The sequence below is a fragment of the Carcharodon carcharias genome, chromosome 4 (genome assembly GCF_017639515.1).
Source record: "Carcharodon carcharias isolate sCarCar2 chromosome 4, sCarCar2.pri, whole genome shotgun sequence".
Classification (NCBI taxonomy): Eukaryota; Metazoa; Chordata; class Chondrichthyes; order Lamniformes; family Lamnidae; genus Carcharodon; species Carcharodon carcharias.
In genome coordinates this window covers 51,785,656-51,806,225 of record NC_054470.1, presented here as the reverse complement: position 1 = coordinate 51,806,225, position 20,570 = coordinate 51,785,656, and the positions used below count along the sequence as shown (strand labels likewise).

At 42.0% G+C, this 20,570-nt stretch overlaps 1 protein-coding gene across 1 annotated transcript in view; it reads left to right on the top strand.

Annotated features, from left to right (window-relative positions):
* The window catches only part of carm1l (coactivator-associated arginine methyltransferase 1, like), a 124,434-nt gene that overhangs the window by 27,246 nt on the left and 76,618 nt on the right, over positions 1-20,570 (top strand). Inside the window, exon 3 of the mRNA XM_041185716.1 lies at positions 13,647-13,753. Coding sequence (XP_041041650.1) covers positions 13,647-13,753 — 107 coding nt within the window. The remainder of the gene's footprint in view (positions 1-13,646; positions 13,754-20,570) is intronic.

Genomic DNA, 20,570 nt, shown 5'->3' with positions numbered 1-20,570 from the left:
GCAGTTTGAATGATGACCACCATAAACAGGTCAGGAACGATAGAGGAAGCTCCCAATTCAATTCCATATCTGAATGGTTCCAGTTGGGGAAGTGGAGTTAAAATCCATCCTGTTACATTAGGTTTTACAAAATTGCGTTAGTATTGACTGTCATATGTAGTTCTTTAGTGCAGAATGGTATCTTCAAACCTAGTTTTTGGACTTTTGGATGAATTTTGTGGTATCCAAGATGAAAGACATTGGCGAAATAGCAATGCACTTGGTTCAGAACTGAACAAGTTTATATTTGGGGATAGAGATCCTTAAATAGTTATAGCTGGATGTTGTTCTTCTTTCATATGGTAGTAGCAGAAAACAAATGAAATAATATCAATATCGAAGTCAGGCTGAAGCACCTATTCTGTCTGGCAGGCTCTCTGTGAATTTCCACTCAAGGGAATGTGCAAAGATATGCCCCAAGGTTTGATTAGGAGCTCTGCAGTCTTATGCTTATGGTGCCTTAATCTTCTACCAGTGGAGAATGTGGCAGCATCCACTGTTCTGGGGCAGTTTATTGTTTACTTTTTGCAAGAAGGCTTGATCCTTCAGTATGTACTGTGGTGTACGTTATAAGCATAGTTTGCAAATTAGTATTAAACAAAAATTCAAGTGTAGATCTGCCTTGAATCCGATTTTAAACTGTACATGAACTGGTAGGATTCAGCTGGCAAATTGACTGTCCTGCTACAGTACATGATTCAGTAGACAATAAGAGCACACACAGCCTTTGCCGGTTTTGAGTTTGCTGAAAGCTGCATTCCTAGACTTGTGTCATTAAGGAACTGTATGTGAGTGAGTCTTTAGCTTAGTTGTAGGTCTGAGTCAGAGGGTGCAAGGTTTGAAACCTGGTCCAGACAACTCTAGTGAGCAGGGACTGGCGCTTCAATGCTGGACACTAGGCTGATAGTGGGGCATTTAGGTTTGGTGGGTGTGGTTGGAACCCCCAGTTGTGTGGGAAATGGGAGCCCATAAAATCCTCCTGCTGTATTGGAATAATCACCTGATCAGTTGGAATAAAAATAGTTATGGCCAAGGAAGGAGCAATCAATTGCAACCTGGCGAATTTTTCGCACTGTTTTCCAAGGGAAGAGTATTTTATGCATTTTGAAGGATGTCATAGAATTATAACAACAACTTTTATTTATATTATACATTTTAATGTAGTAAAGCATTGCAGGAATAATACCAAACAAAATTTGATACTGAGCCACATAAGGAGATATTAAGATAGGTAACTAAAAGTTTGGTCAGATGGGAATGTTTTAAGGAACATCTTAAAGGAGGCAAAAGTGATAGAAAATTGTACGTGTTTAAGGGGAGCCTTGGCAGCTGAAAGCACAGATACCAATGGCGGAACGATTAAAATGAGGGCTGTTCAAAGGGCCAGAATTTAAGGAGCGGAGGTATCTCGGGGGGAGGGGGGGTCAGGTGGGTAAGGCTGGAGGTGGTTACGGAGATAGGGAGGGGCAAGGCAATGGTGGGATTTTTTTTAAAAAGGTATTTTAAAATCAGGGTGTTGCCGGATGGGGAGCCAATAGAGATCAACGAACAAAAGGGTGATGATTGAACAGGACTTGTGACTTTGGATATGGGCAGCAGAGTTTGGGATGAGCTCAGTTTTACCAAATATGCAAGGTGGGATGCTGTCCAGGAGGTCAGTTTTCAAGCTGAGGTATGATAAATGTGTGGTTGCGAGTTTCAGCAGCAGATGAACAGAGGCAGGAGCAGAGATGAGCAATATTATGGAGGTAGACGTACATTGTCTTGGTGGTGGTAAAGATATAGTGTTGGGTCAGTTAATACTTTTCCGTTTCAATGTGCTTGTCCACTTAGCTCCAAGCCCCCTTCCTAAATGTGTGTCAATACTTCCTTGATGGTTTATTTTATCTTCTTGATCTTTATTTTTTTTTTGCAACCTGGACTGTGCAGTACAAGAGGAATCAGAGCATGTGTCTGATGGTAGCTTGATCTTTTTTTCTCTATTCGTTCATGAGATGTGGGCATCGCTAGCTAGGCCAGCATTTATTGCCCATCCCTAACTGCCATTGTTCAGAGGGCATTTAAGAGTCTGCCACATTGCCATGGGCCTGGAGTCACATATAGGCCAGACCAGGTAAGGACAGCAGATTTCCTTCCTTAAAGGACATCTTGTTGGTATTGACTTATTGTACAGCAACAAAAATTTATTTTATTCACTGCCTCTGCTGAGATTTTGTTTTGTGCTTTAATTCTGTTAACAACTGAGTGGAACTAGAAATAATTCTAGCATGGATAGTTGTCTGATAGGATTTGTCCAGCTGGTTGTTGGCAGCATGGAATGACTTGGGCAAGAATTTTACAACCCTCCCCCCCACCCACTGGCAGGGTTTTAGGCAGAGAGGGTGAGGAGTGTGAAATTGAAGGGATGGGATTCCCTCCAGATTCCCACTGGTCCCAGCTACACAGTAATTTTACACTGGTTGGACAAGACCTCGGACAAGAAGCCCGCCTTTGCCTTAATTGAGGCCCTTAAGAGCCGTGTCCCACCAAGCCTCAATTTTTAGGCTGGCGGGAGGATTGCAGTTGTGTGGGGAAGCCATAAATTCAAAGGGGTTTGATCTTGGGTGGGAAGGCGGGGGTGTCGCCTTCATCAGAAGCCCCCTTCTGAAGTTGGGCGCCTCCCCACCCCCTCTCCCCAAAAGGTCTGGTGGCCTCCGCACCTCCCCCCACCACCTGGCCTCTCCGAGACCCCAATCACGCCCTACGCGCTCCACCACCCCCACTCCACCCCTCTCCCTCACTTCAACCAGGCCTTCCTTACCCTCCCCACCCTGGGACCCTTTAAATTTACTTGTGCCTCCGGTGCTCAGGCTTCATCTCAGAGGTCCTCTTGCGTTTTTTTTCACCAATCCACTGCAGCACTTATCGCTGCAGGGACTGGTGATTGGCCAGCAGCTCTTTAAGTTGGGACTTCCTCCGAGTGAGGGGCAGAAGTCTCGTCTGCAGCATCATAATACTCATTTGAGCGTGAAATGGCTGCGGGGCACTCAGAGTCTGCAGAAATGTGTTCCCCACCAGCCCTTCAGATGTTGGGAAGTGAGACACCGCCATCTGAAAAATTCAGTCCTTGGAGATTTTAATTGTGACAAGGGCCAAGTCTGGACTTTCCCATGGCGTTATATGTATTTTGGTGTTTTGACAAGTTATGAAGGGAAGGAGGTTCGCTGTCAGAAGGTTTCAGTCAGGAACAGTTTGCTTTGAAAAGTCCCTGCTACCATTTTGGTCGCCCTGGTGAGTACATGCAGCTACATTTATTGTGCTCTCATTCAGTAAGACAGTTTACAGGAGAATAATGTTTAAAAGATGGTTTATGGAGAAATAGGGCCCAATTTTAACTCCGTGCAAGTGGATAGGTTTTGAGTGAGTTAAAATCTCACCCATTGTATTAAGAGAGGAAAAAAAATAGTAATAAGGAATAGATATATAAAAAAAGGCCAATCACTTCATTGTGCGAGAGTCTTCTGGAGCTTTTATGTTAATAAAAAGATATTCTATGCCATATCAGATGTGCAGGGTGCAGCGTCATTAGCAGCAGCAGAATATGTTAAACTTGGAAGGAGAGATAAAGGAGATGACCAAAGTTAGCGTTGACGAGGTAGGTTTTGTACCATTTCTGGGTGAGTTAGCTAAGTGGAGAGATTTAAAAGGAGAATTCCAAAGTTCAGAATTGTAGATGCTGCCACCTATGACTGGAAGAATGAGGCATCGTAGTGCAGAGGGTATTGGATACAAGAGCCAGCTGGGTCTTGGGTCTGGCCCAGCTCTGAAGGTAGTGTGTGACAAGGCCATTGAGGCATTTGCGATCAATGGTGTCAGTTTTGGTGTTTTCCCAGTGTAGCTTACAAGGCAGTACAGACACCCTAAACAGGCCATCGCAAATGCAGCTGGCCATCTGGAACTGTGTGAAGGCACTCTGTTGACTTTTTTTTGGTTTTGCTTTTGGTTTCTTGTCACCTCTGAAGGAAGAGGTTTGGGCTCTGAAGGATTGAAGCTGTGCCAAACACTGTGCTGGAATGTGTTCAGCCTCTGGTTTGCTGTGCCATTGCAATACAGTCATTTCAGGTTTTCAATTCGATGGGCAGATCTTACATCCTGTAGGCGGGCACACACCCAACCCGATCAGGCATAAAATAGCGCATGATGCCGTCGGGCAAGTGTCCTGACGTCATCACGCACTTGCGCAATATTTTGTAGGTAGGTGTGCGCGAGAGTCGGCAGCACAACCGCTGACAATAAAGGGGCCTTTTAAGACCATTAATCAATGAATTAACTACTATTTTTCACTGCCCGTCCAACTTTACGGTTAGCGGGTGGGTGAATTGGCCAGGCGGCCTTTGGATTTTTGAGGAAACCTCATCCAAGGGCGGGATGAGGTTTCCGATAATTTTTTTAAAAATAGAAATGTTTGGACAGAATTTTTATCATCAACATGTTTAGGTGAGTGATTCTCATGGGTGGAATTTTTTTCTGGGATTTTAAAATCTTCGTTTAAGGGTTTAAAATACTTCGGCTACTTGGGGCAGCTCTCTGCCTTCAGGGAGCTTTATTGCGCGCTCCCCCGTGCCTGTGCTGACTTCAGCGCTTGTTTTCCCCCCCCCCCCATCCCCACAGCAGCGCTGAGCCTTTCAGCACATGTTTCACACTGGCTGGCTATTAATTGGGGGCCAATCGCTGGCTGCGGGCCACTTCCCAGCCACTTCTGTGCCCGCCCACCCAATGACCCGAAAATCTTGTCCAATATGTCCCTGATCTCTCTACAAGCCAGAGCATTGGCCAGCGGCTAAATTGTGCTAAATGTAGGTGTAGGCTTATCAGTTCCATAAATTAATAATGTCAAACTCAGTGAAACATGACACTCATTTCAGCCTGTTTGAACATTTGGTAAACCTAGCTGTGAAGTGGAATGGTAAAATATGTGTTTTGATCATAGTTAGATTCTTTATCTGACGGGTGAGATGCTTAATGTTGTTAATTATTTTTATAAAAGATAGCATGGCTGCAAAGAGAGAAATCCTGTTCAGCACTTAGGTGCACTATTTTGCTGAAGTTATTGATGAGGAATTTCACACATTGATTTCCTGTCTCATGGTAAGCTCTTAAAAAGCGATACCAAGTAAAGTCAAATGGGGAAAGGTGAGTAAAATTCAGATCAGGTTCACCGATAATTACATGTGAACATGCTGGAAATCCACAGCGGGACTGCCAACATCAGAAAACAGGAAGAATTGAGGTTTGTATCTCAAGGTGGAGACCCTTCATCAGCTGGTCAGTTCCAAGAAAGTTTGCCTCCAAGATGTCAACTTTTTTTTCAGAGGCTGATATGAGGTGTTTTATATTTTCTGCACTTTCTGCTCATATGTTAGATTTCCAGTATTTATGTTTTTTTTTGTATCTTTAAAGGAGGAGTGTTGCTGTTATCCATCTCCCTGCTGTTGGTTTAATAGCAGCACCAGAGTTTAGTCAATAATCAGTACAATTTTAATGTCCTTACGGAAATTTGCTGTGGGTGCAGTTGCTTCTGCATAACCAACAAAAAAAGAATTACAGCATAACAACCCATGTCACCACAGTGCAGCGCCAACATCACAACCAAAAGAGAATAAAGAGAGATAGAGAAAAAATCTTAGGTCTTCATGCTCCCTCCCTAGCATAGGTGCATCCGATGGGTATTTCTAAAACTGGTGCTCTGGCTGTGTCCCCCAGACCGTCCCCTGTACCAGGCATCAATGGTGTATTAAGGGGAATGGAGGTGAGGCAAATGCAGAGTTCTGGGAAGCTTTCTGGTCTCAGGCAGTCACAGTTTGTAGGCAGATTTTAGGACACATTTATAAGCTTAAAAATTGCTCATAATATTGGAAAAGAAATTCAACACTCATGTAGGACTGAATGCAGTTACAAACTGACTTGGTTCAAATATATAACTGAGTTAATGCATGTTTTTAAAATATTAATTATCCATCTATGAATATTACCAACTACATTTTTTAGGTTATAGATCATTTAAAGCAAGTTTTGCACAATGAAAGCCTGAGTGGTGCAGTGGATTGGTTTACCATTACAATACTTGTGGAATCTACAGGCTGGAATTTTTCACAGAGGAGGTGGCCCCTCCTTCAGCTGAAAAGTCAGGGATGAGCCCACCTCCGCATAGTCAGGATGCATCAACCTGATTAAATGGCTAGCTGCCTCTTAACTGGCTCAGGTTGAGACTTCTTCCCCCAACTGGGAGGAAGTCCTGCCTTCAAGAGTTGCCAATCAGTCAGATGACCAGTGGTTTTCCAGTCCTAGCAGTGCCTCAAGGAGGGGTGGCCTCTGCTGGGACTGTAGTCAGTAACCAAGAGGATCATTGCTGGAGCCAGACACAGAGGTACTGATAAGTGGGGAAGTTTCACTAGACCCAGTCAGGCAGGCCACGGGATGGGGTGTGGGGGCCATGATTGGAGGGCCACGGGGAACAAGCAGAGACACTGAGCACCATTGGGGAGGTGGCAGGCTCTGTTGGATAAAGAGTGCCCAACTGGAAGAACAATCCCCCAGCCCACAGCCTGGTAGCCTCGCCACATGGTGTGGGCACTGCTCACCTCTGGTAAAATACCTGCTGCAGAGGGAGGAGGTCCTCAAGTGGCCATTAAATGGTCACTTAAGGCCTCAATCAGCGCAAGAGTGGACTGGCCACCCATCACCTCTCCTTGGCTAAGCAGCCCTCCAACTCCCCTTCAAGACCTCAAGGGTGTAGAGTTCTCAGTTCAAGCTTGGGCCTCACTGCGTTTGTGCTCAGTGATTTAAAAATGAAGAACTCCCCTGGCTCCTAATGGCCTCTTTGCTTTTTATCCTGGCTTTGGGCAGACACAGACTGCTTTCTCTCAGTCTGACCTCACAGCCCCTGGTGCCACAGCTGCTTTACAGCTCCTGACAGACTCTCTCTGTCATCTTCAAGCTCCACTGCTGCCTGCCTGTTTCTATGAGCAAACACACACAAAGTAAATCTAAGGAACTTTTCTAACCCCCTCAGTCCATCTCCATGACAACATGGCAAACTTTGGGATGTTCCAAATAAAAATGTAAACTAATTACCTTTTGCCTTCAAACCAACCCATTGATTCTGTGACCGCATGGATAATTTATATCTGTAATGGAGTTTACAGCCCTTTTTCCAGACTTGCTGTTTCTACCAAGAGACCCCTTTGTTTTCAAAGATCCTTTTAGCTTCTTTGATGTGAGACAAACATTAATAATTTAAATTCTTTATTGAAATAACTGTAGGCTTCCTGTCCCTACCAAGAGCTCAGAGATGGGTCATCCGTTGTTTTGTTTTGTAACTTCTGACTCTAACATTATTAAATAAACACAGTATACCCTTCCAACTGTAATTACCCCTGATCTATTTACCAGTTTATCAAGCAAGTATTCCCATTTATCCATATTTAACATTCAATTCATAAACTAAAAGTTATCTTCTGAAACATATGAATTATAAATCAAATATTCGCAACAGTATGCACTCTGCCTAGTTATGTTTTCAAAGTTGTTGGGCTAGAGCTGTGTTAGTGCTTGTGTTTGTTTAGGGTCTGATTATGATGGTTGTTGTGATAAATAGAATTACATAAACTATACAGCGTAGAAACAGGCCATTTTGGTCCACGCCAGTATTTATGCTCTAAACAAGCAACCTCCCACTTTTTTATTCCTTTCCCCCCTCTGTATTTCTCTAGTTTCCCCTTAAATGTATCCATTATAGATAGATTTAGTATTTTTTTTTCTACCCTCATGTTCTAACTGACCTGAAGAAAGAGATTTTGCGGAACCATATAATTTCCAATCCATCACATCTGTAATCTTCAATGGAAGTATGCACTCCAACCTGTTTTTGCTGCCTATTCCTCTTTTATATTATTCTTTTTCAAACCCTTATTCAATTCTCTCCTGGTAAATTCTTTGTCTCAATGCCACTTGTGGGAAAATCCCATGTTCTAACAACTAGTTAACAACTCAATGTTTTCTTTTTAACATTATTCTCTGTTGACTATAACCTCCGTATAGGCACACACAAACATATTTCTTTATATGATGCTTATCTCTAAGGTGGTAACATTCCTTTTTAACATTAGGTCAACCTTTAATATGTCTATCTGCTAAATCTAAATCTTGCAATCTGCTTGTTTTGTCAATAATTGTTTCGTGGAAATAATTATCTCTGTCTAATATTTAGTACAGTATTGACTTCTCTGATTTAGTCCTGCAACATAGACTAAAAACTTGCTTTACTCATGGAAATGATTCCCCAGTTTAATTAGCTTGCTTGAGCAACGAGAGAGTTCACTCAGTTCAAATTTAAACATGCTGTGTGATTTATTCAGATTCGTATCTCATTATTCCCTTTTTGGAATTTGATGGTTATTTGAAAAAAATGGGAAAATAATGACTATGTAAACAAATGTGTAGCACGCTTGGGCAGAACAGGTGCCTTTCCAACATTGGGGGTTTTCATCATCTCATGCCTGAGTCTGTAGGAGGCTAATTGATAAATTGATGGTCCCGATTAATCAACAAATCCATTGTCATTGTGCCATGCAGCTATCAGGATGGTAGGAGGTGAGTTAAATGGACGTTGGCCTTTCTTCATGTAGCAGTTATGTGTTCCTAAATTAATTACAACATAGTTTTTAACTTTGCGTTAAAATTATGTATTACTGTCTACTATACAAGAAGGTAGAAAAGTTTAATTGCAGTAAAAGAGTTCTTGTCACATTAACAGAAGAATAATGCATAGTGTGTCACATGATATAAATGTCCTGTCCTGAAGACATTCGCTGAAAAATTGGTTTCACAGCAGGAACTGGGGTGAAGTGGACAACACATCTGGAATGCACACCTTGGGCAGGATTTTTACCTTGGTGCGGCGGACAGGCCCGGGAGCGGTCATGAAGCTGACCGCCGCCCACGATCGGGCCCCGACATTGATTCCCAATTACCCAGCCAGCGTGAAAGGTGCACTGCAGCGTTCAGCGCTGCCGGGGTGGGCTCAGGAGGAGCACGAGCACGGAAGTTTGCACGCAATGAAAGCTCCCTGAGATTTAAAAACTCAAAAATAAAAAAGTTACCACTGTTGAAAATATGTCCCCGATCATGTGACTCTGTCACATGAGAGGGACATGTTTTCAATGAAATATTAAAAATTTTATTTAATTTTTAATTGCTGTTGGAAATCTCATCCCGCCCATGGTGCTTGCAAATACAAATGGATGGAATACCAAGCAGGGTGGCAGCTAAGTCATGCGGGGCAGGAGAAGGGGTGGGTGTAAATGTTAAGGGTCCACAGAGGCCTGTTGTATTGTGAGTTGGGACCAATATCTTCCTTAGTTTACCTGCCAACTTCCCATGGGCAGCGCCACAAGAGATTAACTGGTGTAGATGAAAGTCCAAGGTAGATTTGGAAGATATTAGGCATAATTAGTGGAACTGTTATTTACTCAAAATGCCCATCCCATTAAATCTCGAGATTGGGATTATTCTCCGCCAGAACTGAATTTGCTTGGTGGCTGAATGCAATTTTATTTTATTATTTAGCTGTTTTTTCTGTTCATTGATTTTTTTGTTACAGACCCCCCATCCAGATTTGTTTGTTGCATACAAAAACAACTATCCATTCATTTCTGTATGTTTAGGGCTTGAACCAAATCACAAGTATAACCTGATTTTGTATGGATGAGGAAGGAGAGCTAGTTCAAAAACACCAAAAGGAAAAGCCCTTTCATTCTGTAATTTCAGAGATTTACATAGATTTGCATAGAAAGTGTTCTTTTTTTTTAAAAAAAAAAGCTTGGGGTAAATCATTTATTTTGGATCTTGCAACAAGCTTATTGCTAAGTCTGGAGAATCTCTAAAATTGCGTTATTAATGTAGTTAATTTGCAGTTTACTGCCATTTTCAGCTTTCTTAATGAATGCTTAGTTTCAGAGTAATACATCAGAAAGGAAAACAAATAAGGGAAACGAAGATTAACCCTGATGTTTATCTTGATAAGTATACAATTAACCATTATGAGGGTTAAGTATAGACACGGATGATCAGTACTCGATAGAAAATTATTCTCCCAATGCTATTGAGATCATGGGAAAGTCTTCTGTGGAATGCAGTCAGCCATGGTTGAATAATGCAGATTGTAATATACAGCGATGTGTTAGATTACTCTGGGGGTCATGGTGAAATTTCAGAAACCATCTATTTTTTATGGGAGCATTGCATTCTTTAGATAAGTTACATTGAGGTCATTATAATGCAAATTATGTATGATTTGTCAAAGGGGTGGTGGCATAATGAACCAAATGGCAACTTTCATTCTAATAATCCTTACATTCACACACCTATAAGTTCTTATGTTTATTAAGGTGCTTACGTACTAGTTTGTTTCTTCATGAAATTTAAAAATGTAGTGCCAGATTCTCCACCGCAATGCAGCAACATCGAGCAGGATAGTGGTAGGGAACAAAGGAAAATGTGCACACTCCATCCATTTGTACTTGAAAATTGCTAATAAGTTCCTGCATATAACGTAAGCAGCCAAAACAGGCAGGTATGCAGCTTGCCCGCTAACAAGCCTGCTTGAAAATTGCATCAGGCAGGCCTTGCGTGTCAGTCGGGCGACAATGGTTTCCCCTGATTTTCATCCTCCACTCATCGGCTTTTCAGATGACAAATGAGTGGCCTGCAGTTGAAAATCACTCTTGTTCTGAGTTGGCCATACTAGGGAAGGTGCTGTGTACATTTTGCATTAAAGTATGGTATCAATGAAATTGTAAAATGTTCTATTTATTATAGAGTGAGTTTTTTTAAAAAACATAAATCTTTATCAAAGACATCTTGTTCCTATTTATTTATGTGAAATTGTAATAATCTCCTGTTTAACAGCCATAATTCTCAATTTACCAGAATAGAGTACAAAGAAAATTTTTGGTCCATGCAGATCTCACATGGAAAAACATTTCAATTTTATCTCGATAAACAAGTCTAATGTAAGGAGATTTTAGGTTTTATTTGACAATCTCTCCATTGTTACTCTTTGCATCTTCTGAATCATCTTGTCCAAATAAGGACCAAAGTGTGCTCTGCCTGAAATGACCTGGATATTTCCATTGCAATGTCCTCACCTACCTTAGGCACAAACCCATTCTTTGGCCAAGGACTGTCCTCAATCAGGGATAGAAATCCATCCTCAGGCTTGAAGCAGTGTTCATGGTTGTTAACTGCAAGGCTTTTTTAACTTCAGTCAGCAACCTTCAGCTGCAAGCCTCCACTGTGTATCTGGCAGAAGAAACGTGGCTTTTACCTTTTTAGGCTTCTAGTCAGAGGATGGATGGGTGCAACATCTAGGGCAGAATTTTGCAGTTGGCGAGCAGGGGGCGGGGCCCACTCACCGACGCATAAAATGATGCAGGATGATGTCAGGCGGAACCCCTGACGTCATCCTGCCCCATTTAAATTTTCAGGAAGGCGGGGGCGCAGCAAAATCAGTTGCGGGCCTGCCAACCTGTCAGTGGCCAATTGAGGCCATTGACAGGGTCATTTTAAACAATTAAAGGACCTGCCCATCCAACCTTAAGGTTGGTGGGCAGGCCAGGAGCCCTGGCGGCAACTAGATAAAACATGAAACCTCATCCAGCGGTGGGATGAGGTTTCATGCAGGGTTTTAAACATTTTAATGCATTCATTCTGTAAATTATGAACATGTACCATCTCATGTGACATTGTCACATGAGGGGGAAATGTTAAGGAATTTTTTTTTTCTATTTTTAATATTTTTCAAAGTGGAAGTGATCTCCCTGAGGCAGCACTGCTGGACATCACACTGGGTGGGCCTTTCGCTGGCGGGGATCAGCTCCCTGCCCGCCGGAGATTGGGTCGGGTCTGCCCGCCTGACAGGCAGAAAATTCTGCCCCTAGTGTGCACTTGCCCAGCTTAGCTAATGAAAAATAGGCAGAAGGCCCCTTTCATAATTCCAATTCAGCTGAATGGCTGCTCTTTATTGGTACCAGCTGTTGGCAATGTATCACCATTGCCACTATGTGTCCCCCCTTTCCTGCCCCCACCATAAACTCCCAGAAAATCCTGGGCAATATAAAAGGAGGTGGAAACCCAGTGTAATTGATTTCTAACCCCTTTTCTCTTCTCCTTTGTACTGGGTGCATTCCAGCAATGAGGCTTAACTGGACCTTGGTGGCACCAAATATCTAGCACAGTTTATACTAGTCAACCAGAGCCTAACAGCTCTAGATCTCTAGCTCAGTGTATCCATTTGCATTAATGATTCTAGTGGATTACTATATTCTTCATTCTTGCCTTTGTCAGTGCATCTGCTCATTGAAGGGATAAAAGGAAGGTTGCCCACATTTACCACACTTCCTGAGAGTTGTGGTCAGGACACATGAAATACGAGGGTCAGAGTGATATCAGATGAGCAGAGTTCACCTCTTTATCTGTTGTTAAACTGCAGCATTATTGGACACCAGCCATTAGTAGAGATTTGCTTCAAAAAGAATGCTGTAACTGGATAGCACCCATGCTAAGCACCTTAGCAATTGTCCAGAGGGTTAATCCATGAGGGAATTGGACCCAGAATTCCAGAACATCAGTTAAACTGCAGGATTTCTGAATTAACAGACTGCTTGTCCACTTAATTTTAAATCACTTAAAGCACTCATGATGCCAGTGAAAGTTTGCTCCAATTCCACTGGGGGAGCAATATTCTGAAATCTGTTAAGATTTTGTCAAGTGAAAATATTACTGGCTTCACAAGTGTCAGAGAAATTAAATGCAATGGAATTGGCTTTGCATAAGGTCATGTGATTTGAGATACAGAAACATATTGTGGGCTGGTCTAATTGGTGTGCTGAGTTGAATTGATTATTGATAATGAATAGTTTCATCCTAGGAGAATTTAAGATATTATTACTAACCCTTGATTACTAAGCGACTGAAGTAATTTTTAAACTTCAGTCCAGTAAGGTTCACAAACTCGACATGCAGTATCTGCCTGAGTGGCAATAAGCATGAATGTTATCTTTTTTTGATCTTGTCAGGTGGAATCGTGTGTTTATTTGTACATTTCCAGACTGTTTGCCTTCCATCCGCCCTCACCATGCACTGTGCAGCTCCACGAATGTCCAGGTGCATTTTTCCACTGCTTGCACACCCAGAGTGATCTGATTTGTCCATTAGATGTTGGATATGCTGGACAATCTACTAATGCACTCTAAGTAGCTTACCATATATTACAAACCTATGAGGATCAGTGAAGTACTTTTTTAATAACAGATATTAGTTTGGATCAGATTGTATAATGAGGTTTCACAATACCAACATTTCCTTGTGTAGTACTGTTTAAACTGCAAAATTGATCAACCTGGCACTGAAAATGCTGATTCTATTGCACACCGTATCAAGAGGTGTTCAGAGAAACATTTCTAAGACTATTGTGAGTTGATAGCTGTGGTCACAATGGCCATTATCTGTCTATAGCATGGCTTATAATTATTTAATTTTTAACAGAATCTTTATTTCTTTGTTTTCAGAGTTCTTCACCTTTTACAATTCCTTAAAGATCTTTAAAAACTCCAATAAAGCTCATTCAGCATTCAGCCGACGAACCGAAGATGCATCTGCAGTACAATATTTCCAGGTAAGAACCAGTCAGCTGTTCAGGACAAATTACTGCCTCTTCCTTGTCAGTGGGTGGGTAATTTGACAAGTGATAAAAGGAATGCTGGAACTCAGAAGGAAAGACAAAAAATGCTTGAAATACTTAACAATTAATTCAGCATCTAAAAAAAAAATGAGTGACTGTTTTGAGTGGTGTCCATTAACTGAACTCCTTTCAATCAAAACAAAGTGCTGGAAAAGCTTAGTAGCTCTGGCACAATCTATGGAGGGAGAAACTGAAGTAAGCCAAAGGGCTTGAAGTTGCAAAATGTTATATCCCTGCTCTAAAAAAGGACAAAAACAAAATTTAAAACTGTAAACAACATAATCTTATCTCAATAATGGCTAAACACCAGAGTCCCTAATGTGTGATAAAATTAGTGAACACGTTGGGGGATAGGATAGATCATGGTTGACTAATTGAATTTCAAAGAAATCACAGCGTATAGATGAAGGGAATACATTGAATATAGAATTCTATGAAGCATTGTAAAAGTGCCACCACTGAAAACAATGGTAAAGATCAGGTGGTGGTTGAAATGGGCTATGATTCATGATTGCCCATTTTCTGCTATTGTCAAAAACCAATTTCGATTACATTGATAGTGGGAAGGCTAGGAGCTAGGAAACCCAGTGTTGGAATAAATGGTTTTTCTTTATAAGATTCACTGGATGTGGGCAATAATGGTAAGAATTTTTACCTCCTCAGGGTGACATGAGGAGGCAGCCAGTAAAATTGGGGCAGTGTGTCAGGTCGGCACTCCAACGCAGTCCTGTGGCCGGGGCATTCCCCCATCAGCAAGCTGTGACGTGGACCGACTACCCACTTCCAGGAGGCGAGCAGCTGATTTGTATGCTTAAAAACCCTGTTAAGGGCCATTTCACAGAGTCACTGGCATTTTGCCAAGGGCAGAGCAACCTCTCCTGCCGCATGGGGAGGCCACCAGCTTAATTCAGGTTGCCTCTCTGAAGCAGCCTTGGGAACCATTGGAGTTGGAGACTCAGTAGCCCAAAGAGAGAGCCATGGGCAGGGAAAGCAGCCCCCAAGGCCCCAACGCTCTCCCCAAAGGGGTTTTCCCTCTGACGATCAGCCCCCTGAATTTTTTATATTCTTACCTGCCTGAACTACTGAGGTCGTCTGCATGCCTCAGCAATAATCACATTTCCTGGCAGCATTGCTGGGGCTTCAGAGCTGCTGGCATTGTGATAGGGCTGGTAGCATCAGGAGCTTACCTACTGCCCTTAATTTGATGACAGGCCCGCAGACAGCTAATTGGGAGGTCATCTGCAGTAAACTGGCCGAGCAAACACCACCGCCAGCAAGTGGGGGCTTGGGACCCCCTTTTCACCCCAATGTTGGTGTCCAGAAGACTGCAGTAAATTTCAGGCTTATGTATCTGGAATACATGTGCTGTAGACCTTTATTTTTGATGTCCATTTGTAAATGATTTGAACCCAGCACAAGGAATATCACTTTGTTGATAAACTAGGTGACATAGCAAACTGTGAAGAAGGACGTAAGAGATTTCAGGAGGACAGAGACAAGGTAATAGAGTGGGCACATAGGTGAGAGATACTGTTCAAGGCAGGTAAGTGTAAAGTGGCACGTTTTGAGAAGATCATAGTGAAAGGAATTATTCCGTAAATGGAGAGACACTTAATGGAGTAGAGTGTAGATAGATTCAGGGGTGCTGATATGTGGATCTTAAAAAGTGGGAGTGTAGGCAGGAAAAGCTGTCAAAGGTCCCATTATAGAATAGATATTAGAGCCATGGAAAAGAATTCAAAACAACTATTCATGAGACTGACACCAAAATGAGGAATAATTGTGAAGAAAGGATAAGTAAGTTTTTTTCACTGAAACAGTAAAGTTAAAAGAGGATATAATGGAGATGTCAAATTATTAAAGATATTGAAAACTTAATTTTTGAAAGATTGATTTTACTGGTTGATAAATAAATAAGCAAAGGGCATAGGCTCAGGATTATCACTAGAAGAACAAAGGAGGAACTTAAAAGAGAATTTTCCCAGAGTTAATTGAACATGGAATACTTTACCTCGAGTGGCTGTTCGGGCAAAAGCTATAACATGATTTAAAAGGAAATTAGAAAAGTATGTATTGAAAGGATACACAAGGACAGGGAAATGAGGCTATATTGAATCGCTTTCATTGAAGAGCTAGCAGCAGCAAATAGATGATGGACCAAATGGTTTCCTTCTCAGTTTCAAATTCTAGGATCCTGTTCTATAAAAATTAACTTATCCTTTTATTTCAAATGCTGAATGACCTGCTGTGCAGATCCAATGTTTTTACTGCCATTAGACACAAGTCTTTCTCTGGTGCATTGCAGTTCTGATCGTTATTGTTGAATACTCTTTATAATCATGGCATTTCAGGAATCACTATAAATGCTCAGTTGAAAATGCAGCATATTGGTGTAGAAATGCAGTGTACAATAGAGAGCACATTGGAATACCAATAAGCTGTGGCTCAACCTGAATTTGTATATTCTCACATAATGAGTCCCAATGCCAAGTGGATCATCATCCATAGAAAATAAATTGTAACCAAGTTGGTTTCATTCCTTTGTGACACATGTTATCCACTTTTATAAGTTCCTAATTGCCACCCCCACCCCAGCCCCTCCCCCACAAGCCTCCTGCAGTATGGCAACCACATCAACATTCAACCTGTTGGGGTTTTAGGCCAGCAACATGGAAAAACCATTTTTCACTGACTGGAGTTAATAAAGGTAGTTCTAGGGTTGCTGCAGTGAATTTCAGTCGTGTCGGTCCATCACAAGACATCAGATGCAAAGCTTCCTATTACTTCTCTACAGCATCACAGCTCAATATTGTGACATAATTATTCACAGCCATCTCTGCACATCTGAAGAATCATGGGTTCCCATACTGTAGCCATTTTAAAGGTAAGTTTGGGGTCCTTTGATAAAGTCTAGATCTATTTACTGCACTTGTTAAACTGATCAGTGGATCTGCTCAGGACCTGACTGGCTCAAAGTCATGTGCAATTGCAAAGAGTGCACAGTCCTAATACCAGCCCTGCCTTGGCTGCAATGTTAAAGCTGCTATTTTTTGAAAAGTCATTTTCCCTCGACCTGAAAAGTTGCGGGAATGAATAATTAAAGCTGACGAATGTGAATTGTGAGGTTCTATCTCCTTTTCTTTCCTTGTAAAGAACACTTGACCAACTCTTGGGCTGAAATGGGATTAAACTACAGGGCACAGGCTAGAAGGACTAACACTTTATGTCTGAACCACAGCAGTTTCCAAGAGAATTTCATCACCAAAACAGATACCTCCAGATAACTCTGCTATTCAGGAAAGCTAAAGCTTTATTCAATACAGGTCTTATGGTGAATTTTTTTCATAAACTTCTCTTAATAGTAGCTGCTTCAGTTCTTGTTTACTATTTTCTCTCCTCTTTTCTGAAGGTAATGACCCAGGTTGGGCTGAGGTAAGAAGAAAAATTTGAGTACTGGAAATCTGATATTAAAAAAAAATAGAAAATGAAAGAGATACACAGCGAGCTTGTGAAAGAGGAAGGACAAGTTAATGTTTTGGGTAAACTTTCCCACCTGGAACGTTAACCTGATATTTTTCTTTCAGATGCTGATGGACCTGCTGTGTATTTCTAGTGTTTTCTACTTTGACCCATGATGATTACAATTCTAAAGGTACGAGCAGACCCAACTTGCCCAAGTGGCTATTTTTTTCTTAAGTCTGGCAATGGCCATTTTAAATGTGAGGAAGGAGCAGCCTTTATCTCATCCACTATGTTAGCACTAATGTTACCACCTCTCCAGTTTTGGACCCAACTAGAAACATAAAACCCAAAATTTGTGGGGTTTTTTAAATAGTTATTTTCTGGTTGCAACACAGTATCATTACTTACTCAGATTTTCAATATGTTTTCATCATCAACAAAGAAAAATCAAAACACTGCTTTCCTTACTACTCCATGTTTAGCTTTGAGTTTGTTAGCAGATGCATCTTTAGTGGGAACCCTGATTGATATCTTCCTTCCATTGACTGGGATACTAAGGGTGGTTCTTCAACCCAAGAGCTATTCTAGGCAAGATCGAACAACTTCACACATATTTAGAATTTAAACTGGCTAAGATCTATTTGGTTCAATACCACAGGTAGCACATTAACCCACTGAAGTTTCTACTTTAGCTTTACTATATTTAGCAATATGGCAATCAATCATGACATTTTTAATTCACTCAACAATTTTAGTTTGAATATAATAGAGCAGCTGCTTTGGCCATTTTACCCATTAAAACAGACGTGTCAAACTGTGAAAGTTAAACTTGTACGTCTTGGCCACAAAATACAAAAACATGGAAATTTTCTTCCATAATAAAAACAGCTGATTAAGAAAATTAAAAGAACATTTCCTGACTGAATCTTAACAACTGCTGAGCAAATTGCAATATTGAAAATGCCATGAGACCATGAGCAGGAGAGGTTCTTAAATCCACCACCAGCAGTAAAGCCTGTTCCAGTGATTCTTCTTCCCCCTGGTGGAGGGTTCAAAATGGCAGGCGGGACCCAGATCCAGAAGTCCCACCCCCATTCTCTGCATTTCCAATATTGACAGCTGTGTGAAGGATATTTGTCAGTCAGCTGGGCCATTTAAAGAGATAGGAGAGAACTCGTGATTTTCACTGTCAGAAGGTGCAAAAGTCTGTGTGCGCACGCTCCACGACTTGGTACTGGAGATGTGAACAGCTCTGAAAGCCTGAGATAAAGAATTCTAAGCCTTATATCGAGCTGTGTGAGGTATCAGATTTAAAGCTCAGTTTGCCTCTGAGTTAGAGGCTGCTGTATGACCTCAGCGAAGGGGAGAGTAGGGTGGCTGAAAAAGAACAAGGGCACATCTGTGCAGGTTCCTTTCATGCCTTGCCTCATTTTCAAAAAAAAAGGGCTACATTTCAGACTGCCAGTCTCACTGAGTGTGCAGAGTGTTGTCCACGAAGGAAGGAAGGCTGAAGAAATTGGTGCAGGACCTTCAAGCAGCATGTAGAGGAAAGGTGGAGGCAGCAGCCTGTGGCTAGAGCTATGGCTCCCGGGCATGAGATGACAGAGTCGCCAGTCAGAACAGCGAGGAGGGTGAGATGTTACCCTAAGTGAAGGGTATACTGAAACAGGTATGGCTTCCTCAAAATGACCGAAAGGGATGCAGGCGAAGGCTTAAAATGTTACGGATGTGGTCAGAGAGGTTTGTGCCATGTTGGACATAGACTTGTCTCTTGAACAACAAGTGCCCAAGCTCTACATTGAATGTTACCATGACCCTCAATTTTTATGCAGCTGGATCCTTCGAGGACTCTGCTGCAGACCTCTGCAGCATCTTGCAATCAGCCATTTACAGTTGCATAACATCAGTAACCAATTCCCTTTTTGCTAGGGTAGGGAGCACATTAATCTTCCCACAGTTGTGGAGTCTCAGATCCAAAGAGCAATGGGGTTTGTGTCAATAGCTGCCTTTCCACAGGTGCAACGTGTGATAGATTGCGCACACATCACCATCACAGAAGATGCACAGATATATGAATAGAAAGTCTTTTCTTTTCATCGACATGCAGCTTGTGTGTGACCACGATAAGATTTTCCTCCATCTCTGCACAGGATTTCCTGGAAGCTGCTATGACTCATTCATCCTGAGGAAGTCAAACCTCTTGGACCTTTTTGAGCCTACACCTCAGGTCTGTGGCTGGCGACTGAGGGGCAAAGATTACCCATTGAGGAGGTGGCTGCTTACTTTACTGAGCCAAATGGAGACGGTACTAGAAGAGCATTATAATGGCAGTCATCCTTAAACCAGGACACTCATCAAGCAGGCCACTGGCCTTTTAAAAATGCATTTCTGATGCCTTGATCGCTTGGGAGGAGCGCTGCAATCCTCACCTGTGAGGGTGTAAAGGATAGTGGTGGCCTGCTGCATGCTGCATAATATGGCATAGTGAAGGGGTGTAACAGATTCAAAATCCAGAACTCAGTGACGTAGAGGAGGAAGTGGAGCCAACTGCTTCAGATGATGATGTAACTGAGGAGGATGAGCAGGAGGAACCGCCTCCCAATCAGCACTGTGGGTGTACCTACACCACATCATTATGGACTGGAGAGGGGGATTAATTTGAGCAGCCCCTACTTCTCTCATTACCCATCCATAAACAGAAAGGTGTTTTATAATTTTGATTTCTCTCTTTATAAGCCATGGTGTATTTTCCACAACCCTTCAGTTTTGGAGTCATCTAATCCTTTATTAATAACACCACCGCAAACTCGAGATAAGGTTAAATTAGAGGGTTGGCTTATTTACAGACTCAAAATGCAGGAAAGGGGTTTCGCAACATCCGCCCCTTTTTGCACTCAGACAATAAAAGACAGATAAGGGAAAGAAAGTGGTACAGGGCAAGACCACAATAAAAAGAAAATTAAGAGTTATGGTTATATTTGAGTCCAGAATCCAGAATCAAAAGTCCAGTGGCGTATTCCTTCAGAGGTTAGCAGGCTGAAACTATTGCAGGGTGATCTGACTTTCCAGAAGAGAGGACCTCCATGGTGGGAGAAGATACGTAGAGATGAATTAGTCTTCTAGGCACAAATACAGACGTTCCAATATTCCAGTAGTTCACCGTGTAGGTGAAAGCCTGGTGCTTCAACTGGACTGCGCTCTTTCTGCTGTTGCCTGTTGGATGATAAAATGGTAGACAGACACAGGTTGCTTGCCTGGAGTCCTGCTTTTCTGATGCCAAGCAGTGACT